The 27718-nt window shown below is 40.9% G+C and overlaps 1 protein-coding gene across 3 annotated transcripts in view; it reads left to right on the forward strand.

The window, feature by feature from the left end:
• Positions 1–27718, forward strand: part of tmem145 (transmembrane protein 145) — a 71283-nt gene that overhangs the window by 23872 nt on the left and 19693 nt on the right. For all 3 annotated transcript variants that reach the window (XM_015950536.3, XM_015950534.3, XM_015950535.3), the window contains exons 2-6: positions 5391–5465; positions 6151–6228; positions 9629–9715; positions 10913–11014; positions 27510–27594. In XM_015950536.3, coding sequence (XP_015806022.3) covers positions 5391–5465; positions 6151–6228; positions 9629–9715; positions 10913–11014; positions 27510–27594 — 427 coding nt within the window. The remainder of the gene's footprint in view (positions 1–5390; positions 5466–6150; positions 6229–9628; positions 9716–10912; positions 11015–27509; positions 27595–27718) is intronic.

Consider the following 27718-nt stretch of genomic DNA (forward strand, 5'->3'; position numbering starts at 1 on the left):
GCATTGCCTCATTTTTTTCCATATGAGGAAAGGAACGAGTCGTTCCTGTTTTCTAACACCTTTAGGCATCAAAAGGAGATGAATGCTGCCCTTCACTGGTGAACAAATTCAAAGTGAGCATCCATCTTACAGTGCAGTGGTTGTTTACTTACTAGAGCTTCTCTTCTAACGTCTTGTCTGTGAGCTAAGCACAAGGGTTTGTTGTTGGCTGCCTGAGCGAGCACAAGATTCATCATCTGTGAATTAGTTTCCTTTCTAATTCCAATGTCACCCCCAAAACATCACAAGAATCTTTATAGGTTCAGCATAAACCCAGTGCATGACTAATGGGATCACATACTGGACTCTAACATACCTAATCTTCTATTATAATTGTTCTCAATCATATGTCCGATTATTTATTTTGGTGGATAATTGAATGAGATCTTACAATTCAGTTCAGTTTATTTGAAAAGCATCAAATTACGACGAGTCAACTCAGGACTTCACAAAAAACAAACTTTCCAATTTAGTTCAGTTTAGAGGCCGACCAATAGATTGGCCGAAATATTCAACATTTTCTATACAGGCCATCGACTGAAATTATTTTAAAAAGCCGATGATCGGCAACTAAATTTTAAAAAAATCAGTATCGGCTTTAAAAAATAAACAAGTAGTGCTCGCTTCAGAACCACAAAGGCGGAGCTGCACCACAGTCAGCCCCGCCTATTCACGCAAACTCAGCCCCGCCCACTGACTTCTGTTTTTGTTTTTTAACTTTATCGCAAACTAACCTGACCCAAATGAATTACGGCTGTTACAAGTTTACCATTGTTAATACTATGTTCTGTGTTCCAATTAGGCAAGGTGAATATAATTTGCTACATGAAAAAGCCTGAATATATCCCGAAATGAAGTTTATTTCAGCAAATCTCTGCCCACAGCCACTCCAACAAAACGCGCCTAAAACAGCATTTTAGGCTGATTATAGTATGAGCTCTATTAGTCCAGTGGCATAATGGTCCGACTTGAGTTTTGTTTTGCCCTCTGCTGACACCGGCTCGACTCTTGGCGGGTTTGGCAGTAATCTATTTAGCGAGCTGAAACATATTTAATTTCTTTATATTTTAGTTTTATGGATTATTTTCTGCAAAACATCTTATGTCTCTAAAGGTCCTGTGAATCTGGTCATTCCTAAACAGCATTTTAGTTGAAACTCTGCTCACACAAGGAAAGATTCACACTACTGAACAAAAGATATTACTTGCAAGTCCAGTAGCAACAAAGCCAGGTCACCATCAGTCCGTGATTTTGTAGCCTCCTTTAGCTCTCTCCATCGAGCGTAAGCCGCACCAATGTTCACTCTGGCTGAAGCCCTTAGTTTCACCCCTAAAAAGATTACTCTCACTTTTAGTTCCAAGCACCACCATGATGCCAACAAAAAAGCTAAAATTGTCTTTGTGCGGACTGAAAAAGTTAACTGCTAGCCTTTATATTAGCTACAGGCACAGTAAACAGCTAACAGCTGTAAAGGAGGTGGTGTTCCTACCCGAACCACAAAACTGATGAGGGCTACAGAGTGCTGTAGTGTGAATTTGGTCAAGGTTATGGCTCAAGAACCACTAAAACCAGTTTGAAGGCAGTAGCTTGATGAATCCTTCATGCTTTCAGAAAGTATTTAGAAGTTTTTCTTTGCTGCTTTCCCACCAGTCTTTCTGTCCAGTTCGTGTTCCTGATCATGTCAACATATTGTGCAGTTTGTGCTTTTAGAAGTGGATAGAAGAAGAAATGTCAGGTCTAAAAATAACTTTCTACAACAGTTGAACAAAATTTGAAAGTCAAGCCTGAAGCCATCACTCACTTCATCTTCTTATGTATGGCAGATTATCAAATAATAACCTTTTATGAATTACCTTGTTGGTGCTGAAATACTAGTTAATGTATAATATTTTTTTTTATGTAATTTATTTTTGAAGGATTCAAAGATCAGAAATAAGTGACTTAAAAATTGAATTCAAAGAGACACTGAAGTGAAAACGAGTGAAAGTTCTATTAAAATCAGGGCCCGACCGATATATCGGTCCCCCCCCCCCCCCCTATTCCTCCAACTAACTCCTACTTCCTGAAACAGGAGCGCCAGATCTTTTTAGCCCACAGAAAGTGACTCGTAAGGCATTCATTCATACTACAGACCACTGCAAATTTGTTGAAATAACAAGTTCATGGCCATTTTAATTGGCTCCAATTTAGGTTTTAATAATTGCTCGTGCCCGACAAGTGTTGGAAACAAATTAGTAGCTTGCATTAAAATGAAAACAATAAAAGTGATCTCTTTGACAATTGAATTACTGTAATTTCCTGTTCTAATTTGACAAATCTGTTATATTAAATTAGTATTCATTTTTATGTTTCATGTTTTTTTATGATTTTTTTTACAGCGCAGTCAACCTGATAGACGTGTGTTTGGACAGTACATCGTTTTAGTGCTGCATTGAGGACGATGATGCGTGTCTGCAGAATGTTTCTGCCCACATGCAGCTCGAACACATATTGAGACCACCAGGGGCTGATTTGTCATACCACCTCAGCTGCAGAGCCTTATGTAATCTCAGCGAAGCGCCACATCAGCACTAATATCTGGTCTCATGCTGCCTATAGCTGATGAATATATTATTATATTTAAATTATATTAGGAATGGACATGGCGTTGATTATTCTCAGCAGACTTTAATAGCCTTTGGGGGTTTTTTTTGTACCAGTTTAACCCCTGCCACTACCTTCTTACTTTAACTTTTATTTTTGTTTTCCACTAAATTATTACTTTTTAACATCCTCCAAAGCTCCCCGCTGTTATAAGTCCCATTTCGACTCTCTCTCTTTTTTTTATTGCCCGCAGAATGTCTTCTTCAGCTTTTATTGTCTTTCTTCTCTGACGCTGCTCTTCTCTCTTTTATTTCTACACATCCCCACATTTTTTTGTATCCAGCCTGTTAAATTTCCAGTAGTTTTCATTCAGGAAGTTTTTTTTAACATAATTAAATCTACCCGTTTTTTAAATTCCTAATAATATTGCCTTAGTTTAAATGTAAGAAAATATCTAATTTTATCTGTTACCAGATAACAGAAATTATTTGGTTAATTTTTTTTTCAGAGAGAAAAAAAACATTTGTAAAAGTAAGGCAGCAGGTTGTATTCATGTGCTAATCTGATGGCCAGCCAGGATTTATGAATAACTTATTTCAGTAAGATGATCATTTGTTTCTCTTCGAACTGTTTGACTCAACTTTATTCACAAACCACAAAACGTGAGTTCTCTTTGCCAGCAGGCTCCCGTAGATCACTGCCATGCCAGAAATAACAATCAGCACTCGTTCATGTGATTATTCTAATTGTAACGGAACAGAATGACAGTTTTTTCCCTTCTTTGCTCAAGACTAGTCTGCATGAGATATAGTATCAAGGTCTCATGCATTCCTTCTAACCTGCTTATTTTCAGCTCAACAAAAGAAAGAAGAATGGACTCTTTTCTTTTAATTAATCAATGAACTCTATTTTAATAAAGCTAATCCATCAAAGTGTTAGTCAATAAATAAGATGTGACCGATCTGTGAAATCAAAAATATTAATTACCTTACTATAATCCTATAGAATATAAAGGTACTATGACTTTGTGTTCCAACATGACTCATTTCACGTGGTGTTAAAAAGACATGACACATTACTTTCACTGATCCAATCAGAATCTTACAGATCTGACGGAGGCGTGGTTTTGATGGTGTTTGGTAATTTTTCATTCGACCAATAAACCATAACATCTGCGTAATTCCTTATGGGTACATTCACATGTAGGTTGATTACTAACTTCACTGATTTACATTTTTAACGTTTGACACTCACATAACTATCTTTTTATAGTACGTTTGTTAGGGTAATTAAGTTTTGAGAACATTAAGAATTAACTTAGTTAATTTCTCTTAAAGGGCTACGAGCCGATTTTGCCCTTCATTCTTATAAAATAACTTAATTAGTGCAGGTGATTTCTCCCATATCAGTTAGGGTTTGATTCATTTGATGCTTTCTGCACCACCTTTTTGCAGTACACGTAGTGGTAGTGCACCCATTTCTTCACTTAAAGGTTAATTCATGTAATTCCTACACATAGTACAGAGCTTAATGTGAAGACAACACCTTCAATTCCCATCAGAACTAAACGCTTCTTCGGATTTGCTCGTTCTGCTTGACATCACACGTCATCCATTCACCGTCTCATCCATTTTAGTTACACCATACATTTAGTTTTGAAGTCAGTCTAGTTTAATTTGTTAGTAATAAAATTCTTAACTTTTAAACTTGACTCTCTCTTCTGTTGTCTCTGAGTGAATATGAAGTGGTTATCTAATCCCTGCAATAAAAAGATCCAATCTTCTGGTTTATATAACTCACCGATCCGTAAGGTGGTTTTCATATTTCCTATGGAATCCCACGCCTTATGGCTCATTAAATAACACGTAATCTAATTCATTACTTAATTTATCTTTGCATTAAATTTAGCTACAAATTCAATCTGTAATTGCCTTTATTAACCTTTTTAATCACATGTTGGCATCATAAATGTAAACCTGCAATGCTCCTGTTGCTAAAGACGGCTCCAAACCAGGGGTGTTCATGTTTTACCAGCTGAGGGGCCAAAAACATCAATTTAATAGTCCATGCGGCCCTCAGACAAGGTTTTTGTGCTTTGTCTTTTTACTAAAGTTTCCTGATGTGACTGTGTGAGCATCCTGTCTCTGTATCCTGATTGATCATGCGCCCTGGCTGCTTGGCCAAGGGGATGTCCCTTTGGCTGACTGGTTAGGATGCGACTCTCACCCGGGAGTCTGGGGATTGAATCCCGCCTGGGCCCTTGATTCTCTACCTTGCCACGCTAAAATATGCCCAAATAGGAATATAAGAACAAATCTGAGTATAAAAATGTTGGGAAGCATTTCAACATCAACAAAATGCACAAAAGTCGTCTTTACAGAAGTCCAGTTGGGGGCCAGACTAATTAATTCAGAGGGCCGCAGATGACCCCCGGGCCACACTTTAGACATGCATGCTTTAAACTGTGAATATTCCTTTCAGAAAACATCCTTTAGCCATTTGCTAATTGCTGCATGGTGGCACAGTTGTTAGCACTGTTGCCTCGCAGCAGGTTGCAGGTTCGAAACTCGGCTGCGGCCTGTCTGTGTGGAGTTGCGTGTTCTCCCCATGCATGCGTGGGTTTCCTCCGGGTACTCCGGTTTCCCCCACAGATCACAACATGCCCTATAGGTTATAAATTGTAAGTTGCTTTGGATAAAAGTGTCTGCTAAATAAATAAACATAAACATAATTGACTAATATCTTCATATTTTTCCCCTTCTCTCCAGGACTGGGTTTTCCTCACACGCTTCTGTTTTCTCACCGAGTTTGGGCGGCTGGATTTCCGATTTCGCTACCCAAAGGTAGGATCATTTACGTGGTATGTGTCTGTGAAATTCATTAATAAACTTTAGCAAAATTATTAAGATATGTAAATGTGAGGAAAAACCTCAATGAAATGTTTTACCAATTGTTAGTTTTACACAGTTAAAATCCAAATGGCACAATGTTCATTAGACTCTAGCAGACAGTGAAACTAATAAAAATTTAAATGCAGCTTTTAGCAAGATATACGCTGAAGCTGAAAAGACAGTGTTCACATTTTAGCTATTCAAACTACATCAAGCCTAATTGTACCAACAGTTTTATTGATTCAGGGAGGCTAAATAGTTTTTATGGACTTTCATGGACTTGCTGATCATGTCTATATTGAGTCTGTCTGTCCAGCCCACGTCTGTAGGACGTCCAAACTAGGTCTTTGCACAGTGGGTGTAAGACCGCTTTAGATAAAAATCACATGTCCCTTTAACATCGTTTTCATTTTCCCTGTTTCCTATGCTTTGCATACCCCCCCCCCCCCTTTTATTCCCCTCTTCCAGATCTCGCCATCTTCTTCTCTTTAACCCATGCCTTGTTTTACATGTTTCAGTCTGCAGAATGTGGAACCAATTCTGTTCCATAAAGCTCAGCTTGTCTGACTGACTCCTCTCTGATCAATGCACATCCCAATGCAGTGTCTTTTCCTGTCACTTTCTCTCTGCTCGACAGTCCCGATGCTGTCAGAACATATTGCTCTACTTTGACGACAGCTCTCAGTGGCCAGCTGTGTACAAGAAGCCTGAAAAGGTGAGATTCTGACACTCCCTGCGTCATGCATTTTGACAAGCTTCCATAACGGAAGAATACCACTCATTCACACATCACAGCAAAAGCTGAAACTAATATTCACCGTTTAACTTGAAACGAAGGATTGCGAACATCTTGTCCCGCTCAGATAAAATCTGGGTCGTCGGTTTCCAGCTGGTTTTTAAAGATTTTTCCTTTTGCTTGTAGATGATGATTTAATATTGATAATCCAGATCAGAATTCTGCCTCAACTCGTGCAGCTTCATAGAAAATGAGAGCGTGAAAGAAGGTTTTCTGCAGAAATATATTATCTTTCTGCCAGACTCGAGAACAGCAGCCTCCTCCAGGTCTCTGTCGACTCTGAAGTGATTCCAGAACTAGCTGAGAGACATCGTCTCTTCAACATGTCCAGGATCTGCCCTAAGGCCTCCTTCTGCTGGGTCATGCTCTAAACACCCCCTATGGAAACTGCCCAGAAGGCACCTTGACCAGATGCCTGAAACACTTGATCTTGCTTGCAGGGAAACAGCAAATCCACTTTGAGTTTCTCTTGCATGACTGAGCTTTTTATTCTTTTCTTGGAGCTTTAAGGAATGCTCACTATTATACAAAATCTTGGAAAAAAATGCTTAAGTTTTGCATTAATTTTTAGTTAATTGCATCTTTAGTTCAGTGTATAAAAAAGTGATGATTACCACGCTGTACACCCACTAGAATTAGTCTTCAATCAATAAGTGTACAACGGTGTCTAGAATAGATGCATAGAACAGAATTAGGGCTGCACGATATTAGGAAAACCTGCGATATTCGATAACAGTGCTTAATATTGCGATATCGATATTACTTGCGATAAATGAACAAATACTAAAGTATGCAGTGTTGATGACGTCTGGCATGTGATGTCTGCTCTGGGTTCAAAGCAAACAAAAGCTAATGCATGAATTCCATTACAACATAACATTTTTATTGAAAAAATATGCAGCTGCACCTGCTACTGTATTAGCAGCAAAACAACAAACTGCATGCATGCAGTTTCTCAGTGACTTTAAAACATCACCTCCACCATAAAACTTTTTCTGATGCTCCAAATACAGAAAAACATCCCTTACCAGGGTTCTTAGAATAAATAAAAATATCAGAAAATAAGTTTAAATGATAAATAATAGTTAACATCACTTAAATGCAACAGCAAATTCTCTCATTGCTGCTGAACATTTTCTCCACTTATGTGGTTATGATATAAGGCTGTCGCTGCTATTGGGAAGTGAACTGTGCTGGGCCAAACTAGGAGAATATTAAGATTTTCTGAGGGAAAGAGAAAAACAATTGTCTACCTTTCAGAAGAGGAACTGGCAAAAAACTACATGGAAAATATGTGAAAACGTTTGTTTTTAACCCCAAATTGAACAAGTTTACCTAGATCTTAAAAAGCAGCTCAGATGATGAAACTGCAACTATGATTCTGATAACAAGCTAACAAACTGAACTAGCTCCTCTAAGATAACCGGCTAGCAGAGCTTCTGACTGACAGTTTATGTGCAGCAGCAAATCAACTATCCTGATTAACACGGTTATAAAAGCTCATAAATGAAAAATCACTTTGATGTGTGGGGGAACTTTTCCAGGCCCTCTTTAGCAGGGTGGGACTGGGAGGAGAGTGCTGTAGCCTTTTAGCTGGAAGCTAACCGGAGCCTGGGGCTAACACTAGCGACATGAAGGTGGGTTGGTTCACCGGCACGTGTCGGAGTCAGCCCGGTAAAAATGATTAACGACACCGAGCAGACTCACGTTCACGTTTGATAGCAACGCTGAATCCAGAAACCTCAGCACAAAGTGCGTTCGTTGCTCTGAGCCAGCATGACGAACAAGGGAACGGCGCCGCTAACTCAGTTCGGGTGTTGCTTTCCATCCTAAGGTCTACGTAGGGGGTGGGCGTATTACGTGAACGGACCCATCTGATTGGCCGCATATCAGAAGGGCAACATTTGATTGGTCAAATAATACTTCCGCATAAAAAACAGAGCTGATTTACAAAAAGTTGATGTATGACACGGATGGAAACGTTGAACCAAACATTTATCGCCGTTTTTGACGTGCTTTGCGATGGGCCTATCGCACGTCCTATTATCCCGATGACGATCATTTTTTGATATATTGTGCAGCCCTAAACAGATAAAGTCTTCTTTATTTAAGAGAAATAAACAAATGCATCTGAATGTGATTTCCAGCTAATTCAGTCAAGTTTATATTTCACAGTTTTAAAGAGTTTCTTTCTACTTCATCCTCTAAAACTCGGAGCTCTTTGACATTTCTCAGTTTGTCAAATCTGTTCCTGCTTTGTTAGTAAAAGAGGTCCAACTTTAGATGGAGCAGCAGGAATTACAATCAGATGCAAAAAAAAAAAAAAGTCTAAATTGCTCACCTTCTGAAACTGATAGTTGTGTTTGCACCAGTATATAATTAGTTTGATTTGCTTTGTGAGTTGACACTGAAAGGGAGCAGAAAGCGGGCGCAGATAATGCACGTGAATTAAGCAGAAGGTCATTTTGGTGAATCTGTGAGTCAGTTCTGTTTTGTATTATGAGAGTAGGGCTGGTTTAGAAGGTAAAACTGTTTGCATTAGTATTTAATCATACATAACCTGGCCATGAATCACAGTTTCTGCAGGTTTTTATCTTGTTTTTAAAGAAAGGAGGGCGGAGGATGATAACGTATACAATGCTGATATTCTATTTGCTGTTTGCTTTATAAAATGCAATAATTCAGGAACATCATATAAGAGGGGAAAAAAGACTGATTTAACTCAGCTATGTGTTCCTCATCAAAACACCGACTTCCTCTCGTTCTGATCTGCCACGGTCTGCTGCCGCCTACAGATGAGCTGCACATTGACCGTTAAACAAAGGTTGCGCAACACAACGAATCGATGACAAAATGCGTGCAAACATATTTCTTAATGGACTTTTATCGATTTTATCGATTCGTTGTTGCAGCCCTTACACTTCAACTTTAGGACAATCTACCAGAGTCCTAAAAAGATAAACACTGTTTGACGTCGCAGACAACAGAAGATGTTTGGACCTAGAAAACAATGGCTGGTGTTTAGCACTATCTAGTTTCCTTTGGAATCACGGGTTTCCTGTTCCGATGGAAGCATCTCAGGGAAGATACCTGAGCGGAGGGGTGAGTGTTCCGTGACTCTGTTTGCGTTCTAAGCCTAGCTTGTTTGCAGATTTCGCTATAACGGCTTTAATTTTGCACGAGTTAAACAAAATAAAAACATCCCACGGCAGCTGGCGAGTCTGTCTCCATTGCCGTTATGTCTGCATTTATTTGAGTGTATTTTCTAGTGCTTTAAACATGCTTTAAATGATTTCTTTCCCCCACATATTTTCTGCAGAGCTGCGACCAAAAGGAAGCGGTGCTGAGGCCCGAAAACAACCAGGTCATAAATCTCACCACACGTTACACCTGGTCAGGATGTGTGGTAAGAACACACGCTCACACAGAGGGTTATAGGCCCTGTCCACACGTAGCCGGGGATCTGCCAAAACGTAGATATTTTTCTACGTTTTGGCCTGTCATCCACACGAAAACGGAGTTTTTTCACACCAAAACGGATCTTTTTAAAAACTCCGGCCAAACTGAAGATCTGCGTTTTCTTCGTTTTGGGTGACTGCGTGTGGACGGACAAAACCGGAGTTTTAAGGCCCGCAACGTCACTTTCCGTGACAAAAAAATGCTGACATCACGTGTGCGACCTGTGTTTACACTAGCCGACAGCATGGATGCCCTCAGAGCTGCGCTCTGTCACTACCCGATCCATCAATTGTCCAAGCACTTTCTGCTTGTTTGTTTTTGCAAGCGGAATTACTGCTCCTTGCGGAAGACCACAGACGAAGGACGAGGTTAAGAACGGGGAAGTACTGCCGCCTACAGGTCTGGCATGTCCTTAACAACGTGTGGACAGTTTTTTTTTTTTAAAACGCGGTGGTGTGGATGCAAGTTTTTGGAGGGGCGGATATTCATTTTTAAAAAATCCCGGCTACGTGTGGACTAGGCCTCAGTCTAGGAACACACACTTTACCTGACCCTGTAGAAAAAAAAATCTGCTCCAAACCTGAATTTTGCCGCTGCTTTTGCAGATTAAGCTGACCTCTGACCTTCATGTGTGGTTACATGCAGCATATCTGTATGTAGCAGTTACTCATTAGTCTTTTTATCACCTTTCCTGCCACATGTTGTTTTGTTGTGCCAAACACCACAGAAATATGTAAACTAGGAAAATGGTAAACAGAGCTGAAGGAGGAGAAGTGAGAGATAATGGCCCGTAATGGCTCTTGAGTAATGTGTTTTCATAATCTTCTACTCATTTACATGTTTTTCTCACAGTTGATCCCAGAAAATCTCTCCTCTCTTTATTAATCTCTTGTTTTAATTCTCATTTCCAACAAGTCAGCTGACTTGTTTGTTTATTACATTAAGATGTGTGACTGCCAGCGTGACTTTGTTGTCGGGAAGCCTAGTGCATCTCGTTTTCAGGCTATATTGGGGTGTGAAATACGCTTGTGTCTTGATATCTCAGGCTCCCAGTCTGGTGTGACACGTCGGCGTGTCTCTGAGGTCAAATGTGCTGCCTGTTTGGAATAACAACATCTTCTGTGCATGTCTTTCTGTCTCTTAGGTGGAGGATGATGGCAACGAGGAGGTTCTCAGCTGCGTGGGTGGTCGCAGTTTCCGCTCAGTGAGGGAGAGATGGTGGTACATCGCTCTCAGCAAGTGTGGGGCAAGTGTTGACCTCTGACCCTTCCTGACATTATGCTGTGTTGCTCTTTTTAACGAGGGTGGGTTTACGAGGTGACGCACAGAGCAGGAGAGCTTTTGTGAAAACCTATCTTTGCATTCATGATGCGATCCTGTTTGTGTTATTTTCCTCAGACAAGCGTCGTCATCAGCAGTTTGCTATGTGCTTCTTGTTTTTTAGCCTTCATGAAGTATCAGAATAAAAAACCTGAACAGACTGCAGAATCGGATTTTTAACTAGAAAAGACTCGGGTGGAAATGTACCCAGCATCACCGGAGGAGGGCTCATTAGAAGGCTGGACATTTTAGGTTGTGCGCTGCCTTTCTATGGATTTTAAATGAACGTGAGCACATTTTTGCTCCAGAGTATCCTTTCCTATTTGAGCAAAGGGACACATACTGAAGCAACTATAAGGTAATCTAAATGAGCTAAAATACCACAAGGAGGCATGGAAAGTGTTGGAATGATATAATGACAAATGTTCTTGAATTGCCTAAAAAAGGATTGAGGATGGCTCATTTGAACATATGTAGTTTAAGAAATGAGATACAGGATGTAGCAGAAACGACATCCAGGTGGGATTTACATATAATGGCGATTACTGAAACACATTTAGATGGGTCAATTAGTAATAATTTGCTAGGTGTAGAGGGGTATAATATATATATGTTCGAGATCACATACCAGGAAAGGTTAGAGGAGATTTAAGAAATGGGGAATTAGAAGTAATCTGGATACAGGTGCATTTACCTCATTTAAAGCTGCTGTTAGTTGGGTGCTGTTACTGCCCGCCTAACGCCGGGGACACACCGGCCGCCGAAGCGCCGGGAGGCGAAGCGCTCACGAAATTCGGCCGCAGCTCGCTGCTCCTCAGTTCAGACCAGACGCTTGTTTCTCCGCTCCGGTCGAGGCGTGCCTCGTAGTTTTTCTTTTAACCACTTGGTGTCCTCCATTTCCTCTCCGCCTTTTCTCTGCTCTTTTCCTCTCCACCCCCCTCCCCATTGCTGTCTGTGTGTGTGTTTGTACGTGTGTGTGTGTGTGTGTGTGAACCTATGGTGTGAACCAGTTGTTAATAGCTGGCCTACGACTTTCTGCCTCTCTGTCCTGTTTGCTCCGGTTGAAAGACACCCAAAACCACACCCCTTCACGTGGTCACACACAAGTTTGCTGTGTGTGTATGTGTGTGTGTGTGTGTGTGTGTGGTTTTTATGCAATGTCTGTTCACGAACACATTTGACTATTGTGGAATTGTATTTTGAAATGCTTTATTTTGTTAAATTTACCGGCCTGCCTCTTATGTCTAGGTTTGACTTCCTGCCAGAATTGACGCGGTTCAGCCGCGGCTCACGAAGAAAATAGAGCAGATGCCGAAACGATCGCTGCATGGTGCGGGCTGGAGCGAGGCGCTTTGGCGGCCCATGTGGTCTATAGAATAGGATAACAAGGGCGCCGAATGAAGGCGGTCCCAAATTTGTGGCACTTCACGGCGCTTCGGCGGCCGTTGTGTCCCCGGCGTAATGCAGAAGTGAAATATGTTAATGTAATATGTGAAATGATTGACAGAGTGTGATGTGGATAATGAGATTTATTTACTGGGAGATTTTAATTTTGACTGGACTAAAACATCATGTGCCAACAGAAGTATATTGTTAGCTAGTACACAAACTTGTAATTTGAAGCAGATGATCAGGAGCCCAACTAAGATAAGTAACAGGGCTGATGGATCAGTATCAGCCACTTGTAATGATTTAATTTTTACAAACGCACCAGCGAAGTGTTCAAAAGCAGTGACAGTACCGGTAGGCTGTAGTGATCGCAATTTAGTAGCAATAGGTCGAAAGACAAAAAAGCCTAATTCTGGTCATAAGATCATTTTCAAGCGGATCTTAAAGAACTTGGAGTGGAGTAAGTATTACATGGATGTAAGCTGCATCGATTGGTCGATAATTTTGAAAGAGATTGATCCTAATGAGGCTCGAAGAGTTTTCTATAAATTATTAACACCTGTCATTGAGAGACATGCACCAAGAAGAAAATTAACTGTGAGGAACTCGAAGGCTCCCTGGTTGGATGAAGAACTTGGAGAGAAAATGACATTAAGAGAGAAGGCAAAGGCAGAAGCGATAAAATCAGGAGACACAATGAGGTGGGAGTCACTAAATGGAATGAAAATAAGAGTGTTTTATCAAAGTAAAATTGATTCTGTAAAAGGGGATAGTAAAAAAAATGTGGAATACGATAAATGAATTAATGGGAAGAAAAGGAAGGGTAACAGCATCTTTTTTTTAGAAGTGGACGGGAAAGTTCTCACCAAACCGAGAGAATTAGCTAGCTATTTTAGCAACTATTTTAGTAACAACATTCAAAATATAAGGGAAGGACTTGGTTTTGTGGATAAAGATGCAGAATTATCTGGTGAATTAATAAGAGAGAAAATTATGGCAAACAAGACATGTAAATTTTCTTTCGTGACTGTAGATGCAGATAAAATAGCAAAATTACTTCAGGATGGTAAAGAAAACCCAGCTGGAGTTGATGAATTAGAGCTGATTTCATTGCAATACCTGTGGCTCACATTATTAATACAAGTCTAGGAGCAGGTGTTTGTCCATTGGAATGGAAAATAGCCAAAATAATCCCAATACCAAAGAACAATAGAGAACCAGTTTCTGGAGAAAATAGCAGACCCATTAGTTTACTACCAGCTCTTGGTAAGATAATGGAGAACATTATGTGAACAAATTCAAGAATATTTCTGTATCAATGGACTGGATTCAGTATATCAACACGCTTACAGGAAAGGGCACCCCACGGCTACTGCTCTTGCACAGATGACTGATGATTGAAAGACAGAAATAGATAATAAAAAATTAGTTGGTGCAGTGCTGTTAGACTTAAAGGGACATTATGGAAGTCTGATGGCCAAAACATGTATAGAAATAATAAATGTCTTCTTCATACATTCTCCTGCAATGCCCTGGTCCTGTAGAATGAGCCCTGGCATTTTTACTGTGATTGCCTGTTTTTCTGTAAAATCACAGAAAGAGAGCTGCTCGGGTCGAGCAGGCTGCTTCATGCGCGTTCACGCTCAGGCATCGCCCGTAGCATTTGCTATCCGTAGCTTTAGCAGCAGAGAGAGAGGCAGTGCCACTTTGTCGCTGTTCCTAACGCCTAGTGACAAAGCTAGCTACATTTCTGAGGACCCTTAGCTACTTTCTGTAGAACTTTCTTCTAGATATTTCCTGCAAATTAGCAACAAAATAGCCATTTTCACTCCGAACCGTTCTTTGAACGTTGTTTCAGCTGTCATCAAGGATATAAATGTTACGGATACAAGTGATGTCACTGGCGCTTTAGCTCACCTAGTAAGACGTCAGACTCTCGTGCAGAAGTCCTGGGTTCAATTCTGGGTGTGAACATAGTTCATTTAGAGTTCATTAATGGTATATTTTTTTACAGTAAGATGACCAAATTTTTATTTGAGACTCGCCGAACGGCATTGAATTCACAGATAAAAAAAGATGTGGGTTCAACTTTCATTTTGGAACAAATTTTCAAGCAAGGGAAGGGAATGATCTGAGCATGCAGGAGGACTGACCCATCATAAACCTTTCGTCTGAAACGAGTATCCGGCTCATCCCTACCCATTACTCTGTTTTGTTCCTATTGTGAGTTGAGTTAAGAATTAAGTGCATTAAAAAATGTGAGGATCAAGCAGAAACCACAGGTTCTCCCCTGAGTACCAACCCAAAAATATTATGTGCACCCCTGTATATAAATACACTGCCCTGGCCAATAAAAGTCACCATCTGGATTTTACTAAGCTAACAGGTAGGAGCTTCCTATTGTCGAGCACAGATGCTCAGAGCAGGCCTGTGTTTTTGGTTCTGTTGATCTAATCTCTGTGTGGATGGTTTAAATGATTTCATGATGGGTGAAATAAGTCAGTATTCCAGTACGCCTGCTTGTAACACGCTGAAACAGCCCCCTGCTCTAGATTGTGTAATTATGTGTAAGAACTGGTGCCCTTGAGTTTTGCGGAGGGTTGTTTTAGAGCTTGCTGGCTGAGAGGGGGTATGATTAGAATGGATGCTTCCTGCGGAGTGTGGTTTCGTGTCATGCCAGCGGCCGCTGAAAGACACACCGCCTAATGCTGCCCGATTTGAGAATAAAAGCTCGTCTCTTCTCTCGTGGACACATGCATGCTGCGTCCTGCAGCCAATTTCCACCCTCGTCTCGGGCTGTTCGCTTTCCCGCTTTTTGTTTTTGCTTTCACACTTCTTCATCTTTCCTCCTGCTGTCGCTCACAATCTTTGGCAATGTCCTGCTCTCTTTCATCTCATCACCAAGCTGTGACACGCGTCGTGCCTTTTCATGTCTATTTACCTCGGCAGCTCTTGTTTCTCCCTGTCAGCCTCATCTTAATTACGTTTTCCTCTCTCCGTCTTCCCGTCGCATCGGTCTGATTTCTTTACCTCTCTGGCTTATTTGGTGCATTTTTCCTGGCACCATCACAGTTTTTACACCATCTTACTGTCTGTTTGTTATCCAGCTCTACTTTCTTCTCACTTTGTTTGTACTCATGGTCTGTGTCCACATCTGACAGTTTTTAAGAAACGGGATGTGTCAGTCTTATCTTAAATCCTTCACCTGCATGAAACATTACGATGAACTGCTGATCTTTACTTAAAAATGTCAAGCTACTCCTCTCGTTTATTACCATAAGACTACACGTTCTTCCTCTTTTTATTATTTTATCAAGGGGGGAAAAGAAATACAGACAATAGTCATCGGAGTTTGCTTTGCTTTGTTTACTTCAGAGCACAAAACCTGTGGCAGGATCATGTAAATCCCTCTCACATGAAGTGATTGAAGCAGTTTTAGCCTTGGAAGTTTCAGTACCTTCCAGAATGAGCCGCTTCAAGGCTCTGTCACTTCAAGAGAACAAGCTGGAGCTGGCAACGCCCACCCGTCCTCCACTCAGGCTGCTCTGAGATGAGAAACTCTGATGTCCTGAAGGAGCTCCGAGTAGAGCAGCTGCTCTTCCAGCTGCAGCTCTCTCCTGCACGTGAGAGGTGGTTCTATGCAAATTTGTGACATCACAAACAGGAACTTTTTGAAACAATTTTTAGACACATAATCCCTAAATCCTAACGCTTACAGAAAACGGATGAATGGGTATTTTCAAGTTTTGAGTGCTTATAGAGGCATTAGAGACTCACACGGGTGTAAAAGGTGAGTTTTGCTTTGTATGTTTTCTTTAAAGCAGCGTCAACCTTGCTTATTTTCTTTATCTTCCAATCCACTTCATCAGCAACTTCCAGTTTTGCTAATTCCGATTTTTTTGGCAAAGTCTACAGATATAATTTTCCACAGAGTTGCAACCAATCAGAATGAGTTAACCACAAGTCCTGCCCAGCGACTCTACTGGGCTTTACTAAGTACCTAACTCAGTTCACATACTTCGTTGTTTCCTGAAATTCCCAGAGTGGTCCTTTTGGCCCAGAGAAATGGAGACATGCGCATGCCATGAAGGTCCGGTAAACGTATACAGACGTTACAACAGTGGAAATGAGCCTAAAGCAGCTAGTCTTATAGATTATCTGACTTGTTTTTCTTTTTTTTTTTTGAGACTAGAAAAGAAATGACTGAAATTTTCCTTCTACAAATATCCTTAAAAAGCAAACAGACTTCCTTACATGTCATTAAGCTGTTTCAAGGAGTGTTTACAGAACTAATTAGACTCTCCTTTCTGAAAATAACCATTACACAGATTTGCCCAGCTTTACTACTTTGCCACTGAACCCAACAACTGTTGCCGGGGCATTTAGCCTTGTGGTCTTTAAAACTGAAAGGAAATGACAACCTTTAAAAAGCTGCGATCAACTTCAGCCTCGTTATTCGGAGCAGAAATCTCCTTAATGATACAAGATCGTGTGTTTCGGAGGAACCAAAGAAGAGCTAAAATTAAAGCAGCTGTTAATTGGCGCAGGCAGTGAAAGGAGACTCAAAGACTTGCGACTATCATGCAGGAGCGTTCTTCCTCCGTGCCAGATGGGATGCCAGTTTGGACTTGAAGTGCTGCATTCTGGAGTGTAATAAATAAGAGATGATAGCAGGAGGATTTGACATTGTTACAAGTCTTCTGGGTGATATATTCATCTGTGTAGGAAATGAGCAGACTTTGAGGGTTGCTCAGTGCAAATAGTTATGGTTCTTGGGAAACATAACAATTTATAGTGACATTAATGATTGCTATAATTAAAAATATTCCAAATGTAGCAACTCATGAGAATGCATTAATAAAAGAATTAATGAGTAGAATAAGTCTTTTTTTCCCCCCCGAGTGACTAATAAGAGTTCTTCAACACATAAAGTTACACTTGGTCTGAAACCACGTCTCTCTCTCTCTTATTTCTATTAAATGTGAGTTTTCATCATGCCTGTTCTATCTGCACAAAGCGTCGTCATTGGTGGAGTTGTTTATTCGAGTTTGTTTTTGAAGCATTTCTCTGGCCTTTAAAGTCTCTGACCTCAAGCAGTTTCTGGGTGAGTTGAAGCACCAACAGCGAATCAGACTTTATCGCCTGACCTCGCCAAAACGATCCTGCTGGGCAGGGAGAAGTTCCCTGCAGCCAGGTTGTCAAAGTCTGTAGAAAACCTTCTGAAAAAGAGGAATGCTGAAGAATTAGAGCTTTATGTCTTCAAAGAACCTTTGAAAATTTAAATAAACCAGAAGCTGGTAGTTCTGAATGTAGAAAATGTTCCTGATATCTAAATGAAGAGGTATTAAAACGGATTTAAACTACACCTGTTGTGTTTCTCCACATGGCATTTGGCTTCTCGATGTGAGCAACTGCAGATTTAAAGCCCCATTCCAGAACTTTGCGGATATATGCTCTCTGCCGCCCTCTCCAGGCTTGCTGCGTAACACAGGGTATCCGCAGGTCCTTGAAAAGTCTTAAAAAGTCTTAAATTTACTTTTCCAAATTTAAGGCCTTGAAAATCCTTAAAAATTACAAATAATCCTTAAATACAGTTTCCAAAGGTCTTAAATTACCAAAGACCCAATAAACAAGATTATTTTATTTCTATGAAATTTTTGTGAATTTCTAGTTAGTGTTCAGCATTTTTGTGTACGATGTTGGCGTAAGCGGAACCGTACACATTCAGTTGGTTGTGAAACGGGGCTATTTTTAGATGAGCACATTAGCTGGTTAAGCTAGTGGGAGCTTGCATCATGGGGAGGTGCAAGCTTAATGGTAACTGGATGGCTAATCCTACGTTCGCGACGTGGTTAGCACCGGTTCCAGGCAATAGCTGGAAATTATAGCAGAAATTTAATTTAAAAAATTAGCTTACATTTGGTCAAAGTGGCCTTAAAAAAGGTCTTAAAAAGTCTTAAATTTGGCTCCCTTAAACCTGCAGATACCCTGGTAACATCAAACCTCTCTGTCACACATAAGAGGCTTGTTTACTGGCTTTTTTTCCAACTCGCGTGGCCAAACACACACATTAAGCAGCGTTTCTGCATTGGATAAAGTTTTCATCAGGACTGTATAACAACTTTATGCCCAACCAAACACAATAACCCCGGTGAAATCATTTATTACTTACCTATCCGTTAGCAGCACGACTAGGTCAGAGTTCGTAGGACATGCCGCTCTTTCAAGAAGAGCTCTCCAGCAAGGAACAGCCAGCCCAACATAGACTCTGGTCTTTGCTCTTGCTCTGTCGTTCTTTTTCTTTTCCTAGATTCCTCTGATGAGTGAATTCTAGCTTTCTTTGGATCTGCCATTGCTCAAGTCTCTAAACAGTGGGTCTAACACAGACATGTATACGTAGAAGCCTCGTGGACTAGCGCTGCCGTAGTTGCTGGCCGCCATTTTAGATGGGTCTCCATTCGCCCCCCAGTGCATTAATTTCCACAAAAGAAGGTGCTACCCAACTAAAAAACACATGTTATCAAGCTTTTTCACAAAATCAGACCCAAGTTGCTCACTCTGCATCGACTTTGGACTTTTCTTCAGTCTCTGCTTTGAAGAGTGAGACCCATAAAGCAGTAGATGTGGACCCCATAACACTATCACGACTCCCAAAATAAACATGAGAGATGATAGTATAGGGTGACCATACGTCCTCTTTCCACCAGACATGTCCACTTTTCACTCTCTGTCTGGGGGTCGTACATTGATGAAAATGTCTGGTTTTTCATCCAGGAGCAGGGATCGAATTATGGGGGAGCTGGATATCCTACACATCGAGCCGGGAAAAAAATGTTTCTACCTACATTACATCATTTATGGACTCTCAGCGTACCCGGGGTTCTTTTGAGCGGAGAGCAGAGAGAGCGGCAGAGCGCTGATCGTTGGTGCGATCCAGGCTGCTGCGTCCAGCGCACGGTCCATTCTCAAAGTGCCGCAACCAAAAAACTATAATTAACACACGATCGTTCATGTCCGCACATGTTCTCTACTTTCTGTCTTATTTGTGCCTGAAGCGCTCTGCTGCTGCGGAGCTCATCACCTGTGCTGCGGTGATTTCACCTCACTGACGCAGCATCGAAACGCGCTCTCCGCTTTGCGGTCAGGAGATCCCTTTGATCTGCTCAAAAGTAACTGATGAGGTGAAAAAGTAAGAATCCAGGCAACAATTTTTCTGGAGAGTTTAGAGGAGACGCAGGAAGATGAGAGACAGACAGGACAGGAAATAGTTCAATAAAAACAAGAAAACAAAACAAAGTGTTGAAAAGTAAAACTTAGGTAGATTTATCTCCACTACACGTTTTTACTTGTATAAAACAACAAGTTACACACATGTAATATTTTTACGTTTGATACTATTCAGATCGCCTTCAAAACTCGGGACACACCCAGGGCCGTTTCAAGGCATTTTGGGGGCCAAGGCAAAACAGAACACCACCCACCCCTATAACTGGGCTCCCCAGAAGCCTCTGTGTAATTCCTACCCTCTCCAGGAGTATTAGTTATACAGTGTTTGTAAAAACACCTCAGATATTACTGACATGTTCTAATATTATCAGACAAAAAACAAAATTGTCGGACAGCAGTGTGTGTGTGTCTGCTCTGTCTTCTCGATCCCCAGTGAGTCGTGGAGGATGGCTGCTTATACTGAGCCAGGATTCTCTGGAGGTTTCTTCCTGTTAAAAGGGAGTTTTCCTCTCCACTGTCGCTATATGCTTGCTTAGTATGAGGATTGCTGTATAGTCACCGACACTAGTCAGTGACTTGATGCAATTTGCTGGGTTCCTTATATAGGAAACCTTATTTCTGATTGGCTTAATGAACTGACCTGAATTGGAATGTTTATTATGTGAAGTGCCTTGAGACGACTCTTGTCGTGATTTGGAGCTATATAAATAAAATTGAATAGAATCGAATTAAACTCACACAAATATGTCTGTAACAAAACTATTTGAAAGCCACTATTTGTGGATTCTCTGAAAGTTTCCATGGAGTTTGTGACAACTTATTTTTTCATTGACCCTATCAACTAATCTCACAGCTGAAACCAGCATCCTTAAAGGGACTATATGGAAGTTTGACAGCCAAAACATGTATAGAAATAATAAATGTCTTCTTCATACATTCTCCTGCAATGCCCTGGTCCTGTAGAATGAACCCTGGCATTTTTACTGTGATTGCCTGTTTTTCTGTAAAATCACAGAAAAAGAGAGATGCTCGGGTCGAGCAGGCTGCTTCATGCGCGTTCACGCTCAGGCATAGCCCTCCGGCCCGTTCTTTGAACGTTGTTCCAGCTGTGATGGAGGATATAAATGTTACAGATACAAAAGATGCCACTGGTGGTTTAGCTTACCTTGTAAGATTTTGGGCTTTCGTGCAGGAGACCCGGGTTCGTTTCTGGAAGTAAACATGGTTGTTTTAGAGTTTATTTTTTACATTAATGGTATATTTTTTTTACAGTAAGATGCCCAAATTTTTATTTGAGACTCGCCAAACGGCATTGAATTCACAGATTAAATAGATGTGGGTTCAACTTTCATTTTGGAACAATTTTTCAAGCAAGGGAAGGGAATGATCTGAGCATGCAGGAGGACTGACCCATCATAAACCTTTGTCTGCTGTGCTGAAGAGAAAGGTACAGAACCACATTATTTAATTAATTAGCTGCGCGTTCTCCTGTCCTCTGTCCTCCGGGCCACACACACACACACACACACACACACACACACACACACACACACACACACACACACACACACACACACACACACACAGGACTGTCTCAGCTGTTATTTTCGTTAAGGAGTGTGCACGTACAGCATGCGCGCCTCGTGCACGAGCCTCCTATTGAAGCTGCCGTTACGCTTTTGGCCTGAGGGGGCAATCGCGAGCATAAAAATTTAAAACTCCGTAAAGTCCCTTTAATCATCTGTGCACAGGACGCTTACCGATGCTGTAGTAAAACACAAGGTATAATAATTTCTTATTAATAAAACCTTGTTCCATTACTAAAGCAGCAGAAAAATGAGATTTTGCAATAAATATGCAAAATATTTACATATAAATTGTTTTAGAGACTTTTTGTTGGCAAAATATGATATTAATTTTAACTGTTACAAAAAATGGGTCCCAACGTGGTTTGTGTGGCATTGCCATAGTGTGGCATCATAGGCACAGATCCCCCTGTCCTCTTTTTTTGGAAATGGGAATACGGTTACCCTATGATAGCATGCCAACAGAACTTTAAAAAAAAACATTATTTAAGGTGTAAAAGTTGCAGAATGGGGCTTTAAGTTTAGCTTGAAGGTGTCCCTTGTAAAGCAGGAGCTTATTTCTTGTTCCTGTGGTGATGTAAAACGAGCTCTTCTAGCGCTGGAGTCACCAAATCGGGTCCTCATATTCATAGAAATGCAACAACAGTTATTTGTCAAACTGTGTTTTATTTATTTATTTATTTATTTATTTGAGTGCCACGTTTCGTATTTACATACAGAAATAGCACCGTTGGTCGTGCTCTGTTGCGGTGTCCGGTGGGGACGCCTCTATAAACACGTTTTACAAAAACAATCAAACAAGGAGCAAAAATCTCAATACTCTCAAAAGCCCCTTTTCTCCGGAGCTCAGGGGAAACAAACTGTAGCTAAATGTGAGAACGCCTACAGTGTGTGATTGCAGTGCAGTCAGTCAGGTGGCTTTTATACCTGAAACCAGCCATCAGCCTCAAACTCATCCTGTCACTTTTTCTGTCCTGCACAGAGAATTCCCGCTGCCTCGTCCTTCATCTCCTTGTCTCCCGTGCATCTATCTCCTTGTCCCGATTTGCCTTTTGATCCTTTTTCTTCATCCGTCCTTTCTTTCCACCTTTATTTTAAACTTTCTCCACATCTATCGCTCTCTTTATCTCTGTCTCCTTGCTCTTTATGTCTGTATTGATTTTGTGGCAGTGCACGCTCCATGCTTCTCGCCCCTTTTGATAGAGGGAGTAAAATGGAGTCTCAGTCTGCCAAATGAAATCAAAGACTTTTTCTCCTCCCTTCCCTCCCTCTGTTCCTTCGCTCCGCTGCAACAAGCGCAAACTCCATCAGCTTTGAACTTGCGTGTGTGAAATGAGCTCCCTTTGCTCTGATTGTCAACCCATCCCCGTGCCCTTTCTCTTGTTCATTGCTCCCCGTCCCTCTCTTTTTATTTTCTCACCTCCCAAGTTCACTTCAGATTGATGCTTTTTGTTTGTTTTACTGCCAGAAAAACATTATTGCAGACAGAATTCACTTTCAGGGGATGAGTTATTTTCTCAATTACTTTTTTCCGCAAAGTCATGAAATCCTGCGTCAATAAAATATCAGTGTAGAACAAATATATCGGCCTGGAACCGGTTGAATGGATTGCATGTTAAAGATTAAAGTATCTTACTAACAGCATGAAATCAGAGAGGAGATTGCATGATCCATATTTTCTAATCTGGGTCAGAGCTGCAGAGAGCCCAGCAGCCTAGATTCTGCTAACGTCTCGGTCTCACCTGGGAGATGGCGAGGTTCTTCCAGGCCAGTAGGGAAAGTTGTTGGCAGCATAACACAATTACATTTAAGAGATAAATCAACAGCCTCTGTGGGAAATTCGTATTTCTTTTTGCCTCCCGTGTTCCTGGAAACGTTAGAAGAAATCTGGGTTTGCTGTTTAAAGTCGGATGTCGTGTGAGTTTTCCGATGTTCCAGTGTGTGCCGTAAGAGAGAAGCATCCATCCACTGGAGTTAGAAACTCTGAGCACACTCTTCATCCATTTAGGAAAGAGTGAAGCATGCTTGCTGCAGCGTGCAAGCAATACAAGATTCGTGTTTTCATATTTGGCAGTTTACGGATCAATTGGGTGATTGTGCTAATTATTTTTAAGCTGCTGATTCTGGGTTAAAGAATAAAAATTAGACTAATTATTTGAGAATGACCCCATATATATGAATTTTCTCCTGTTTATTTGAGGGTACGTTTTGAAAGCATGAGAAAAACTTTAGAATATTCAAACCGATCAGCAACTGTCATGAAAAGTGAAGTCTCAACAAAACGAGCTGAGGCGTGGATGTAAGACATTTTAAGTTGGAGTGGGAATTTAAGGTGTTTTACAATTAATTAATAAGAAAATATAATGCGTCAAAAATGTACCTGTTTGAGCCCGAGTGCCCATCAACTGGGGACCAGAAAAGTTTAACGTCACAATTTATGCCTTATCTATGAATAAATATCATCAAGCTGCACTAACAAAACTGCAGAGCGTGAGCTACAAGACCATATAAACCTTTTTTACGTGCTCCAAGCACAACTAATACTATGATTAAATGAATAATAACAAACTGTGCTCCATGTAGGGTTGTCACGGTGTGAAAATGTAACCTCACGGTTATTGTGACCAAAATTATCCCGGTTTTAGGTATTATCGTGGTATTTTTTTTAAACGTGTTACATTTTCAGACAATTAAATAAACCCTGTATATCAGGAAAATATTGTCCTCAGTTTGTGTCTAAATTTTGCCTAAAATGTGTTATTTTGTAATTATGTTGTTTATTTGTTTACATTTTTCCCCTTTAGTCTTTAAAATACCAATATTTGCCCATAACTTCTCATTTTATGTCTGTTTGATGTCATCATTTTAAAAATATTAGATCAGATGATACTCAGTACTCAAGTAGCCTTCTAATCAGATACTTTTTTTACCCTTACTTGAGTAAAACCCTATGTGAGGAAAATATTGTCCTCGGTTTGTGTCCTTCCAGTGAGCTTTGCAGATGTGGGAAAATGTCAGGCAGTAATCATTGTTGAATTCATAATTATTCTCGGAGAGAGACCAACTCTTATCTGCCCCTGGGAGCCCCGTAATGCATAGCGTCATTTCAACATGGCGGTGTCCACGACACGGTTTATATGCAGGTAGCGGCGCTGCGGCTGCTTTATATAGCGACTCGTTGCATTCTTCCTCAACCCAAATCCTCGGATCACGCATTTTAGCTAAAACACTAATGTTAGCTTGACTGTAGAGTTGTGGGTGATGGTCACACAGATGTCATGAGATTTGAAGCGTTGCTGCCTTTCACAGACACTTTTTCTGCTCGTGCTGCAAACAGGATAGCCGTCTTCTATCAACTGTCCCTCTGCATTCTTCAAATATCCAAAACATGCCCGTACTTCCCACTTTGTCTTCTTTGAGGGATAATAAATGTCCTGAGCGCTGCCGTCTCCTCCTTTGGCCATTATTTCAGCTTTAGCTTCAAGAAAGTTTTGGTTGTAAACAACAAAGTGCACATGTGCCGCCGGCAACTTCAGCAGATGATACGGTGGCTGGTAAGGGTCACCGCGCCTACACCGCAGCCACGGTAATCCACCGAGATAATTTTTTTTAAACAAGACTGTTATTATTATTGTCAACTTTTTTACAGGGGTTTACTGCTACACTGGTTACCGTGACAACCCTAGCTCCATGAAGATAAGAAAAGGGGGGGCAGATTAACTTTTTTATTATGTTTTCTAGTTGGTAGAAAACAGGCAGGCAGTAACTTTATCCATATGAACTTTATTGCAGCTGGAGAATTAAGCATCTTTTAACCGTCAGCAGAACTTCCCCTGAACTCTATGCTATATATATATATATATATATATATATATATATATATATATATATATATATACATATATATATCAGCAGTGCTCTGCCGCCACTTCGTGTTCCGTTCAGTAGGCTTACAACGTTTCATGTCTATTTACACTTAATCCATAACACATGTACTAATATTTACACATTCCAATAAATACCACACTGGTTACCTTTATAATGAGACCAAAGTAATCAACTAGACCTTGTGGTTACAGAAATGTACTCATAAAAGTGTGGGTGTGTCATCTGTTCCTTAATGATTGAAAAAAAATTGTTTGGGCGCAAATTGTCTTAAGCAATTAAAATGTGATTAATCAACATTAATTAATGACAAAAGCCTCTAATTAATTCGATTTTTTTAATTTAGTCCCACCCCTAATTTTAAGATATTGTGCTTTCTGGCACTTATTTGTACAGCTGTGCAGTTCAGATGCTTGCTAACAGCATGGTCTCATCAGCTGATCCCATGGCAACAACTTGATCATCTAGACATGGTGAAGATGACTTGGAGTGGCTTTGAATGTGGCATGGTTGACGCGCTTAACTGGGGACTTGAGTATCAGGAAACTCCAGAGTAGGACAGAGTCCAGCCCCTTTCAAGGACTTGGGAGCCTAAGCTGTACGTAGAGTCCAAACATATCTAATTGGTATCGCTCCGCTTCACATGGAGAGGAAACCAGAGAGAAAACGTTCCTTATCCCATTGACTTCCCCCAACCTGCATTGCACCCAACCTCACTTCTTCTCCCTGCTGGTATTGGGTCCACAAGGAGGGTGAAAGAAAAGGTCTTGTTGTCAGAAGTCAAAGGGGAACAGTAGCTCAAATAACCCCTAATGGCACCAAGGTCCGCAGAACTGCATCTCTGAACACAAATGTTGAACCTAGATGGGCTCCAGCAGCACAAGACCACACCCGGCGCCACTCCTGTCAGCTAAAAACGCGAGGCTACAGCTCTCACACGGGATCACCAGAACTAGAGATTCAAAAACCGGGGCAGTCTGAATTTAAACTGCAATATTTAAATGCTCAGGTCAGAGCTTGTGGTAAACATGAAAACATGGATCCATCCTGCCTTTAAACTAACAGTTCAGGCTACCTGAGTACTGTTGCTGACCATGTCCAACCCTTTAGGACCACAGGGCAATGCACCATGGCACAAATCTCAAACCATCTGAAACAGAGTTCTGAGATGTCCTGGCCCCCAACAACCTCCAACGTCACCAGATCTTAACCCAGTCCAGCTCTATTTAGATGTGTTGGAACGAGAGATTTACATCACGGATGTGCAATCGACACATCCGATACATCATACTAACAAGTGAATTTCCCTACTGTGGGATCAATAAGGTCTATTCTATTCTATTCCAATGTGGACCAGAACCTCTGGGGAATATTTCAAACTTCTTGTTGAATCAACGACTTGAAGAATTGAGGCAGTTCTGAAGGCAAAACGGGACCTAACCCAGCAGTATCAACGTGTACCAGAGATCCTGAGGTGAAAAAAATTAGGATCAAGGAAATGTAATGGCCAAATCAATATCTTTGTTTCTTTTTTATATTTGGGGTCAGGGATATTGATTGGCTTTTGTTATTTCATTAGTGAGTGCTTTTACCATGGAGGGCTGTGTGTGTTTAAGTGGTTGCAGCATTTCAGCAGTCATAGTCATAGTGAGCCAAAAGTGTTAACTCGTTTTCCAAACTCAAGGCTTTTCAAATCTGGCATTAATGGGGTGTGCTGGAAAAAGCCCAAATCATGGCGGCCCCACCTGCTGCGTGAAACCTTGGTTAGCATCTTTTCTGTCGGACTACGGCGCGCCCGTGCCCTAAAAGGTCCGAGGATCTCTGTACGGTACAAGCAAGTGTAAATGTCATGTCCTCACGACTGTTTTCATTCATGTGGGTGGTTTTAATGTTGTGGCTGATTGGTGCACTAAAATATAACGAGGTATTCTAATAAACTTTATGGGTAAAAAAAAAAAACTGTTCAAAGTAAAGCCCTTTTAATTCTCGGGTACTTAGGTTATCTGATCCGGTCCGATCACTTCAGAGTTTAATGATTAAGTGTGTGTGTGTGTGTGTGTGTGGCTTTTAACTCCAGATCATAATTTTTCTTTTCTAATAGTCCAATAAATTTCAGTTTTCAGTCTTCCCCTGGAAAGGTGAGGTGTCCTGAGAGTGTTTAAACATAAATCTATAAGCCATTACCTTTTGCTGCCAGTTGAACCTGCAGAATTGTCCACTGCAGCATAAAACATTAATCATCTTTTCCTTGCAGATCACAATGCCTGAGAATACATTTTTAATCTCAACGTGCCCACCTCTTTGTATTTTTATTTGTTTTTTACTCTTTGGTAGGGCGAAGGCCTGCAGCTGGAGTACGAGATGAAGCTGACCAATGGCCAGTCGTTTTGGACGCAGCATTTCTCTGCAGATGAGTTTGGTAAGACCGATTAGGCCGAATGAGAAGGATTATGGAACGAATCGCCGATGGCACAAGCTAACACCACTTAGCATGGCCAATAAAGCACAGTGCACGGAACAAATTGCAATAATGAAGGGATGGC

The sequence above is a fragment of the Nothobranchius furzeri genome, chromosome 5 (genome assembly GCF_043380555.1).
Source record: "Nothobranchius furzeri strain GRZ-AD chromosome 5, NfurGRZ-RIMD1, whole genome shotgun sequence".
Classification (NCBI taxonomy): Eukaryota; Metazoa; Chordata; class Actinopteri; order Cyprinodontiformes; family Nothobranchiidae; genus Nothobranchius; species Nothobranchius furzeri.